The 11,477-nt window shown below is 40.6% G+C and overlaps 1 protein-coding gene across 1 annotated transcript; it reads right to left on the bottom strand.

The window, feature by feature from the left end:
- Positions 1–6,692: 6,692 nt before the first annotated feature.
- On the bottom strand, positions 6,693–11,030 carry LOC113963325 (myelin P2 protein). Its single transcript, XM_027674668.1, has 4 exons — positions 10,878–11,030; positions 9,204–9,376; positions 8,833–8,934; positions 6,693–6,948 (listed from the first exon to the last, which is right to left on the bottom strand). The coding sequence occupies exons 1-4, from the start codon at positions 10,948–10,950 to the stop codon at positions 6,898–6,900; spliced, it is 399 nt and encodes a 132-aa protein (XP_027530469.1). The 5' UTR covers positions 10,951–11,030; the 3' UTR covers positions 6,693–6,897.
- Between the last annotated feature and the right edge of the window lie 447 nt (positions 11,031–11,477).

Here is an 11,477-nt window from a genome sequence, read left to right as displayed (position 1 = left end):
CACAAGTATTGAGGCCATGTTGCTGAGAACACAGCTGCGTTGGGCAGGACACGTCTCCAGGATGAAGGACCACCGCCTCCCTAAGATCCTGCTTTATGGTGAACTTGCCACCGGCTGCCGCAAGAGAGGAGCCCTGAAGAAAAGATACAAGGACTCCCTGAAACAACAACTCAGCCTTGGGCATATTGATCAACATAACTGGTCTACTCTGGCCTCCAATCGGGAGGCCTGGAGACAAACCATTTATAACGCTGCTGATGCTTTTGAGAAAGCACGCAGGATCACCCTTGAGGAGAAAAGACAACGCAGAAAGAATCGAGCCTTGCAGAATATACCACCTAAGGAGTCTTTCTGCTGTGTCTTTTGCAACCGGACATACCTTTCTCGTATTGGCCTTTTTAGCCACCAACGCGCTTGCAAGAAACGTGGGTAGAGTCCTTCCCAAATCTTCGTTCGCGAAGCCTAGCCATGACAATATTTCAGATACAAGCAACTTTAATCTCCTATTTTATATGCTAAATCTGTTAGAAAATGCAAGTAGTAGAAGAAAATCAGGAGTGTTGTTTGTGCTATGAGTAATCTGTAGCACTTGTTCAAATTGGTTCTTTGTGTCCTGAGCTGTTGCCCCAGGAGAGCGTGTACTTGTGAGGCTGAGGAGGGACAAACTAAGAAGTGACTCTCACAGCAGGTACTGAAGAGGTGAATACTAATGCTCTGTAGCATCGGCTCCATAACAGTTTCAGTGGTGGAGAGCAGGAGCCTGGTCCTGTGTCACTGGATGTGACTAAAGCCATGTGTACGAATAGATAGTTCTCTGTGTGCGCATGTCTGTGTGTGTGTAGATCTATATGTATTTCACATCTTACCCATCCAAGGAATTTTGTGTGCCAACACAGGTCTTCTGTGCTCTTGACCAGCCTCCCTTCCCTGAATCCCTTCACCCTAGTAATTTCACACTTCCATTTAGGGCATGTGTTTCAGGCCTTATTGCTTTTCTCTGAACTCTTTCCATTGATCCATTTATTTTGCATTGCATTATTCAGGACTGAGAATGAATCCTGGGGGCTTTGCTAGTGCCAAGCAGAGTATGTGGGTGACCACAGCTTGCTGACTATCCTCCGGACTGTGCATCCTAATAGGAGGTTTGCCTTTTTTCAGTAAGGCCACGTTTGCCACTTATACTCAGTCTGTGATCCACTATGAAGTCCCAGTGTTTGCACTAATTTTTGCTTGTTCTCCATCCATTATTTGTGCTCCTGCTGGTATTGTCTAGTTAATTTTTTCCCTCTTAAATGTCCCCCTGGCTGTTTCAAACTATTTCCTGGGTTTGTTGAGATCATTTGAATCTGAACCCTGCTCTCTGGTATGCTTGCATTTCCTCTCATCTCTGTGCACTCTATAAATAACAATGTGGTTATTACTGAGGACATTGAACAGGACTGGACCAGCATAAGTCCACATGATACATCCTTCCACTTTGAATCATTGACTGGAGAAGTATGGTTTTTGCATCAGTTTGTACCCCTTCTCTGTAGCAGCAGCTTAGTCTAGCCTAAATGTATGGCATGTTTATGAACATAGAATCATAGAATGGTTCAGTTTTTAAAGGACCCTGAAGTTGCAACCACCCTGCCATGGGCAGGGACACCTTCCACTTTTCCAAAGTCTTTAACTTAGTCCATAGTGATTGCCTCTGTATTTCACAACATGCTCTCTGCCCAACTGGAAACAGAGCCAGAATAAACTGTTATGATGCTTCTTGATTACACAAAAATCCCCAGAAAGAGGAAGAATCAGGCAGAGCCTTAATCTTGGTTCCTGTGCTCCTCGCCAGAGGGCTCAGATCCTATCTAGAAAGCACAGATCTTTATGCACCTAACCTTTCATAATCTGACTACTCTATCTCCTGTTAAGTTTAATGAAAACATTTGTGTTGACTAGGTCATTAGAGATCTTGAATGTTATGTCTTATAGTGTCAAATTGCTTTGTAGTCTTTTTTTTTCCACTGTTCAGAATGAGAGGAGGTTTGTGAAGGGATTAATATTTCTTTTAAGTGGATTTACCTATACAAATCTGTAGGAGTCAGTAGGCTATAAAACTCTGAACACTATATGGCACAAATACAAGAAGGTGGCATGATGCCCTACAAAGCTGTGAGCCTCTGCTAGGAGATTATATACAGGGACTGAGAACTCCACCTTCACTGTCTTGCAGATTTTTTTTGTATCAGATGTGCAGAGCTTCCAAGTAAAATCTAAAACATATTTTAGATTTCAGCTCTGAAAATTAATAATAGGATCTGAGAGATAAATGAGATTATTATTGGCGTGTGTAAGTACTGTACCATAGCTAGAGACACTAAATATCTCCCCTTTCTGATAATTATATCTACAGATTTCCCAAAGCAACCCCAAGTTCTGTCAAACTTGAAACAGGCTATACATTATCTGGCATGTCCCACAGCTCCGCTACAGGTGTCTCCTGATGTCGTTTTAACTGTGACATTGTGTGTATGAGCTTAAAAGACAAGATGAATTCTCGCAGTGTTTTTGACCCATTGTTGCCAGAGGTGCCTCTTCTAAGGAAGTCTTATCCACCAGGGAGTGTGCCAGGGAGTGTGTTTTGGAATTCAATAGAAAATCCTTTTCCCTCCGTTACACTTCTCACAAATAATGATTGGTACTGGTGATCATATTATAGCAAATACAAAAAAGTCTTAATTACTTTCAATTAATACTCCATTGAGGACTTGAAAATAGATCCAGCTATAATCCATTCACCCTACCCTTTCTAATCCCTGAATGATTGCATTCCTTCTGATTTTAGCTTTAAAATTTTTTAGTAACATTTGAGGAAAGTATATTTAAATATTGGTTTGCTGCTCAAAAGATAAAAAGGACTGTATGAACTGTACTGTATGAATGCTGTCTAACACAGCTTTCCCTCTCTGTAGTGTCTAAGCACTGCATTATTCCCAATGCTGTTGTGCCCTTTAGTCCAAATAACATCATTTTATTGTGTTTCCCATCTGCAACACGATGGCCAATAGCCAACCACAATGTTTTGCATTGAAATGGTGAGGATATGCTCTAATTGCCTCACTAACAAAGACCTTGATTACATCTAAATTCCAGGATTTCTGAAGGCGATTTTTTCATGGCATCAGCCTATTTGTTTTTGACTGATTACCCCTTCAGCACTAACCTTTCACTCCTTTGCATCCCAGACAACAACAGAACTTCTTTAATCCAAAATAAAAATGAGGGAAGGTAGCAATGTCTTAAAAGGCACAGTTGAGCAATTTCTAAACAGCACACCGTTTATCAGCATAACAAGGTCTTGAAAAAAATGTGATATGTGGTGAGGACGTTTTATGAAGCACAATTGTTTTAATAACACAGTCTAATCCCCACCCCAAATCTTTACCATTTCAAGAACTGCTCAGCCAAGTGTTTGCTGTCTAGTCAAAGTGTCCCCACAGGTTACTGTGTAAAAAACCAGCAAATCTGTATGCTGGGCACCTAGATGTGTGTGAATTTACTTTACAGGAATACCATTGCCCCCCAAATGAACTCTGGGGAGATGGACAAGGGAAGTTCAAAGTTCGAGGAGAGACAGTGGTGTTGCCTTTACTATCAGCTCCTTCCCACGTGGAAAAGATTAGGGTGTGGGGTATGATATCCCAAGTTTAGCTATACCTTATCAGGAGATGCTTTGCCATACTTTGCCCAGTCCAAGGAAATGGCTTTGGTACATGGAGTCCAGATGCAGCTTTTATTTGATTTCAGTGCTCCTCATGGGAGCACTGGGGCTGAGGCAGACTCTTGCCAAGGCAGCTTGTTTCTCCTTCCCCGGGAGATGCCAGAGAGGGCAGAGGCAGGTAATGATGTCTGGGCTGTATCGACTGGAGGAGGAATACCCCTGCAGGCAGTTCCCACTGCCTTGGGAGATTCAGGTGAAATGAGGTGTGACAGAGCCTTACAGAACTTGCAGAAAGAGTGACTGGTGGTAGAGGAGCGTGACTGGGGTACTCTGAAATCAGCTGGGATTTCACTGCTTGGGATGGGTGCTAGATCAAGTTGATTACCTTAAATAATGCTGTTTATACACTAGCATCATGTTACTGATATTTCTAGGTTAAGTGCATACTCAAGTCAGGGAAATGGCAAATGGACTTGTTTGTCGATCTGAAAGCACAGTTCAAGACACAGACATTGTACCTCAACCTAGATATTCGTTCCAGAAGTATCTAACCCATGTAAAAAGTTTGGGAAAAAAGAAAAAATCATTTACAATAAGACATAAAAAAGACCTTGAGACTGCAAAATTTGTATTCCCCCCAAATTCTCCCAGAGATCCCTAATATTGCTTTACAGACAGCAGTACCACAAAGCTCTCCATTTCCTTGCTGATTTGTACCACCTGCCTTATTGTTTTTGCCTTCAACACTATCAGTTCTGTTGCACTTTTCCTGTTTTGGAAAGTCTCCAGCTCTCATGACATTTTTAAGTGACCTTTGTATAGAGTGAAAGTGCCAAATACTAGGCTCCTAAACAGTGTATCTGCATTTATTTAGGAACTTTAAAACCCAAAGCTATCATTATTTTAATGCCAAACCTCTGGAAAAATAAATGCAACTAAAATTTTCTTAAGGAAAAGAAGAGGGAGGTGGGTTATGTCACAGGAAAGGAAATGACAGTAACTAAATAAATGAAGACTAGGTGAGCAGTCCTTTGCTTTTATTCTGTTGCTGTTTCCAGATCTGGAAAAACTACAGTTTGTACTGAAATGAATATTTATTTCCTTTGCTCAAGGAACTAAAAACTGAAAACTAATATTTTATTGGAGAGGAAAATTTTCATTTAAGCTCAAAGAAGTGTTTACAGGTTACATCAGGAAAAGCAAAGGAAATACAGATCTTGTTTACAGAACTGTATCTTTTCCTTTGCTTATGACTCAGGGGTGGGAGACAAGCTCTGCTCAAAAGGTTCTGGACAAGTTCCACCTTCCAGAGCCAGGCTGGGGCAAGCGGCTCCAGCAGCCTCGCTGGGACCTTGTTGCACTTAGAGGGGAGGGAATGAAGGAGGTGCAGAACAAAAATCCAGATTCACAAGTCGGTTTCAGGCAGATTCTGAGCTGTAAGAAATATGTCTTTGATTCTCTGTTAAAAGATCTGGAGAGTAATCTGGAGGGTCACATGTAAAAGAGTTCACACTGTATGCTGTTATGAAAGCCTGGTGGATGATCTTCACTTAAAACACATTATTACAATCTGTTTGCAAAGATGATACAAGGAGTTTCATTCTGCCTCCTTTCCTTGTTACAATCACTGAGGACTTGGAGTCACTGAAACTCCAACACTCACAGAGGTGAGTTTTAATGGTAAGGCTAAATATGGGGTATTTATCCCTCCATCTACATTAGAGACCACGATAAACTCTTCCTTAAAACTACTGTCGAGAAATCTCACAGCCTTCTCTCATAGTTCATTTTTTCTAGGATTCATCCATTTGCCTTCTGGCAGCTACCTGCAGTTAGTTTGCACCTACATAAAAATGTATCCAAAGCTGGGCCCAGGCTCTAGCTTTTCCAGTAGTGCGTAGAGAAGAAAGGTGACCTTTATATCTCACATTCACATATGATATCCATCTCTTCACTCTCTGCTTGACCAAACCAATTTAGATTCTGATGTTCAGGATCTGTCTTGACTTCGAGAATTTGAGTTCTTGCCTGTAAACCCAGTAGGCAAAGGTTCATATCAGATCTGCAGCTCCTAATGAGCCAAAATATACACACATGCCTCTCACAGTTGCTTTAACCTCACAGAGGAGGTAGGGGCAGCCCTGTGTGATGGCATGGAGGAAATGACAGGGAATGAAATACTCTGCATGGTTAGCGTGAATGTTGTGATGAACACTGGCTAATGGAGGCAAAAATGAATAAGCTCCTACAGTGCTTTTTTTGTTAAATAGATTTCCAGAAGCCTAGCTTTGTTTTTTATTGTCTTTTCCTTAGATAAAGGCAGAGTAAGTGCAATGGGAGGAATGAACAGCTTAGCTACTCAGCAGGCTTGATAGCAACCTCTACCCAATGCAACAGTTGTGTGTGCTTAATATTAAGCATACACTTAAGTGATGTACTGAAAGTAGCCTGGTTTGCGGAACACTTTTCCAAATGAAGCCCTCTAGCCTTAAGACTTCTGGAATTCATTCACACCTGCTCCACAACGTTTCACAGGTTTATTTGCTCTTTTGGCAGACAAACACGGAATATATTCCAAATTTTTTTTTCCTCCAGTAGTTGTTTTCTTCGAAATAAATATGAGGATACAAAACATGGTACTGAAAGAAGTATAAACTTTTTGGGATGAGTATGAAACAATGATGTGCTAAAATCATAAGGCTAAAACAATAAATCATACAAAATGTAAAAAATTTTGCTGGTGAAGATAATTTCCCTATCAGATCTATTCAGCAACAAAATCCTTTGCAGGAAAGGAATATTGAGCACATGAGATGATATTTTTTACACATATCAAGGAAGCAGTGTTAGCTCTCTCTCAGTTACGGATTATTTGTGTTTCATTATTTTACTCAGAAATCATCTGACCATTTATACAGAAAGGATCAACAGAAAAGACGGTGTCGTTCAAGAAAGAAAACAAATCATTCATGTGGAGCCAAACACTCTATTTTCTGTGTTGAGAAGCTTTTATTGGATAGCCACAATATTTTGGATTAGTTACAGTATGTCTCTAAAGTATCAAATTATAGTGTAGATATTTTCCCAATACAAGGAAATAGGAAAATAAAGAAGCACAGTGCATGAGGTTTCGGTCACCGAACTAAGTTGAATTTTAAGAGCCAGTCCCAGTCCAGTGCAGAGAAAGAACTTCTTCACACTCTTTCATAGACTCTAGTGCAGACAACTCCTTTCATGGCACATTCCTAAGGCACAAAGGAAAAGTTTAATATAAGGCTTTTGCTGACACCAGGTGTGTCTGGTGCAGTAACATCTGAAGTCAGTGAAAATCCAGATGCCACATTTTACATCTTAAATATTTACAGAATGTTCAGAGCAAACAGCAAAGCTATATTGCAAATGGAGTTGCTTCTATTTTAACAGCTTTATACTTCATTAAGTGGCATATAATGACAAAAAGATTGCAAAATTAGGGTCATCTTCTACAAACAAATTTATCTTCTTTGGTATTATTGCTGACTTGACAGATATATTAGCCCCACCTGATGATTACAGCATGGACGACGAACACTTTCAAATTTACAAAGTTGGTGGTTCTTTTGTGTGTGGAAGCAGAAGTAGCCTGGGTATTTCAGAGGTCAGGCTTCTGGCCTAAAAAACTTTGCCCTTCTGAGTCACAAAATATTTCTCTAGACCCTCTCACTCCATGGCCTTCAGTGGCTGCTGGTGACTCACAGCCACAGGATGCCTGCGACAAAGGCAACGGGATGTTGAAAAATACCTCATTGGTCTGCAAACGATGAAGCCTCCTCCACAAACTTGGTGAGGAAAGGGGTAGACAGCAGGACACTGACAGAAGAGGAACCCTACCTCTCTGCTCTATGAAGATGTTTAATGATTAGAAAAAACTTGCACAGAAATGCAGCCATGAAGAGATGTAAAAGCAAATCACCCTTCCTACCTAAAGGGAGGCTACAAGAGAGGTAGAGACGGACTTTTTATAGGGGCATTAGTGACAGGACAAGGGGGAATGGCCCTAAAATGGAAGAGGGTAGGATTAGATTGAATATAAGGAAGAAATTCTTTTTTGGGAGGATGGTGAGGCACTGGAACAGGTTGCTCAGAGAAGTTCTGGATGCCCCATCTTTGGAAGTGTTCAAGGCCAGGTTGGACAGGACTTTGAGCAACCTGGTCTAGTGGAAGGTGTCCCTGTTCATGGCAGCGGGTTGGAACTAGAGAATCTCTAAAGTTCCTTCCAACCCAAACCGTTATATGATTCTAAGTAAGAGGGCTTATGAAAAAACATAGTCAGAACAAGCTAATATGTAAAGGTGCAACGTTGCTGACTTCAAACAGGTCTCAAAAATTAGTTCGACTTCACTCTTTAAAAACTTTAATGAACAAAGTACTTTATTTCATTAAAAAATGAAATTAATTTTACTAGTGACCCTGACAACTAGGGTCCCTAAAATGTTTTATCACCCTGGCTTGGTCAATCCATGACTTTCACATGGCTGCTAGAGAAAGGAGCATCTAATGCGGGATGAGAAACAGCCAGCATTACCCTTCCCCAGGGAAAGACATGGTTCCCTCACAGCAGTTGGTATTTCAGAGTGGCTACCAGGATCTGCCAATCCCTGCTGCAGGGACACAGAGCTGATGGCTTTCACACACTACACCTCAAGAACCTGCTTAGTTCACTCGGCATGCTTATGTTCAACAGCAAACAAAAGTGTGTGAATTGATGGGTTTAAGTGGAAATAGATGTGTGAAAAGGTGCAAAACAAGTATTCTAAGGTTGGACAGGCTCTATTCCAATTATAGGGAAAAAAGCCATTCCAGGGACAGCAGTACCCAGCTAGTAAACTGTTTTTCACGTTTCACAAGTTTCTGCTACTTCAAACCTCATTTGTTTTAAGAATAATAATATTGAGAGCAGTAAGAATGCTGTCAATTTATGTCACTTTAAAGACAACTTGCTGTATGGAACAATATTTATTTCCTTCCAGCTTGTTTTCTAAGCTTGGTTCACTCTTTCTTCTTCCTTGATAAGCCTAAATTGATACTCTGTTTAGACAGAAACAGCCTGAAGGCTGACATTTATCAGCATACAAGGAACATGAACTTACCACTACCATTTTCCCATCAACCAATCTTCTCTTTATTGTGGTCTCTTTGCCATTCCACTTCTGTACTTGCACCAATGAACCTTTCTCCAAGGTTATGACACTCTGAAAAGGCCAAGAGAAGAGTTTCAAACTGTAGTCTGATCTTTGCAGATTAGAGTAGCAATTCACTTCAGACTCGGCAAGATACGCACTCTTGGTAATGACTAATGACGCACTTAGTAACATTAGATTCAGCACCATACTGTTTCTTCTTTCAGTGCTTTCTGTGAATAGTTTGGAAAACTTACAGTGTGCTAAGGGGGTAGGAAAAGTTCCTCTTGGTGTTCTTCTAGGAGATGTCCAGACCACTCAGAGATTATCAGCCCCCTTACCTTGACTTTCCGGTCATCCGCTGTTGTTTCATCAAACTGCTGTCCCAGTTTGAAAGAGATTGTTGTATTTTTAAATGTGCTTTCAGTTCTGATGGTCACTATGTCTCCTTTCATACTGATGATCACATCAGGCCTTGCCAGGCCACCTAGTTTCCGGGTAGCTAAGCCCACTCCTAGAAATCAAAAACAAAACTATCATTACATTCTAGAAAGTGAGAAATTCAGTATCCTCTCATGAATCTTCAGTGGAAGAATAAGAAACAGTTTCTTCTTGAATACTTTAATGCCTGATTTAGACGAGACGCTAATTCTTCAAATGTGGAAGTAGGAATGGGAACCTCAGTGTTCAGAGGCTGAGGCAGCCCCAGCTGATAGAGTGCACCTTCAGCAAGAAGTCAAGATATATGTGGTTATACACCTGGGTACATTTAAGTAAGAAGAAACATAGTTGTTTACAAATCTGTGTGAATTTGTGTAAAGACAGAATAGATAGAAAAATTCAGAGGAAAGGTCTGTTTCTCAATTGGTCTGTTTTTCATAAAATCTTGTAAGAATCCTTTTAAGAAATTTTTTGGTAAACCTGAGAATTTGCACTTTTGTTGACAGCTGCATGGAAGAAACTGGATACTGAACTGTCAGTACGCTGGTGCTCGTTCAGTAAAACATACTGAAGACTGGGCAACTCCTAGGTTGCTATTAACACCCCTTAAGGATCCTTACATCTAAACCTCAGTGAGAAGTACAAGTACGAAATATAAAAAAATGTCAAGGTATAAGAGTGAAGAGCTGCACAGAGCTTCAGGGAAATCCCATGTCAGAAGCCATTTGTATTGCCTAGTGCTTTCCAGTCCAATTCATTCTCTACATGTTGTGAAGTCTGAGGCAAGTAGGAATGAAGGCCACAGGCAGTGTATCACTGTTTTATAAAAGCAGAAAGGGGATAGCTGTAGTTAGTGCCTTTGTTAATGCCATGCTGTTCTCAGAAAAAAAGATCTGTATAAAAGAGTATAAAGTTATCCTCGAAGTGTAACACTATTTGCAGTAATTATTCTATACTAAACAATTCCATTCGAATGTTCAGAAAAAATATCTGTAGCTAGACTTTCATCCCACATTCACTCTGGTTAGCTAATTAACTGCAATGCTTTTGTTATTCAGTCTAACATTTCAAATAAAGGGAATCAGTGTCTCAATGAATCATTTATATAGCAATAGCAATGCAGTAGCTAACTGTGTACTTGCTATATAGGAATGAAGCCAGCATTAAAATGAAAAACAATGCCTAATTTATTGCATTCCTGGCATTCTTCAGTAACAGATAGATTCATTCATAGAATTTAGATGTCTGAAACTGAAGTGTCATGAGATATCAGCTCCATTATATATTGTAAATTATCACAAGGCATGAGTTTAACAGTGCAATCAAGAGGAACATAAAAAATCTGCATCTCATGACAGAAAAACAAATTATATCAGTTCAGTTCAGTTAGATAGAAGTCAATTTATTACAGTAATTCATCACCTACCTTTTCCATTTTAGATGCTAAAGGAAAAATTAAATTATGCTAGAAAAGCAATTAAAGTGTTTTTGTGGCCAGGAAGAAGGCACATCTATAAGCAAAGCACTCCCAAAGGAAACCTACTGAGAAAAAGAAAAAAAAGAACATTTCTTACCCAATTCTTTCATATAGTCATCAAAATTCTCACTGGAAATGAGTTTCCAGGTTCCCACAAATCGGTTACACATTGTACAGCCTTTGTGAGGTGTTGGTCCTGCAGAGAGAGGCAGTGGCCACGACAGCTCTTGGTGGGATTCAGAGAGATTGTGTGCCCAACTCAGATCTCGCTGGCCTCCTTTTAAAGAGGTTCAGTCCCTTTGGAAGTCAGGAGGGGCCAATAGGAGAGGCAGTGCCCAGGCAAGACAATGTGCACCTTGTCCAAGGCAGTCGTGCCAGTATCAAGGCTCCGGGTGATGTCTGCCTCTGTTTCCTCCACTGAATACATCAGGACACTGAAGGCACGTGGAGATGGGGATGGGACATTACCACTGCAGCCACAGAGCAGTCAGGGGACACTGCAGTAGGGGTGTCAGCAGCAAGTACAAGTATGGGAGCACTGCATCCTTATGACATCCAGCTCTGATTGTCCTCCCAATATTATTGCCCTGCTATTACCATGTAGAATAGAAATCTGTAATGATCATCTCATCCAACTGACTGACCAATCAAGGGCTGACCAAAAGTTAAAGTGTTTTGTTAAGGGTATTGTCCAAAT

The sequence above is a fragment of the Neopelma chrysocephalum genome, unplaced genomic scaffold, assembly GCF_003984885.1.
Source record: "Neopelma chrysocephalum unplaced genomic scaffold, ASM398488v2 Primary Assembly neopelma1_22, whole genome shotgun sequence".
In the NCBI taxonomy this organism is placed as follows: domain Eukaryota; kingdom Metazoa; phylum Chordata; class Aves; order Passeriformes; family Pipridae; genus Neopelma; species Neopelma chrysocephalum.
This window is presented reverse-complemented; position numbering and strand designations above follow the sequence as displayed.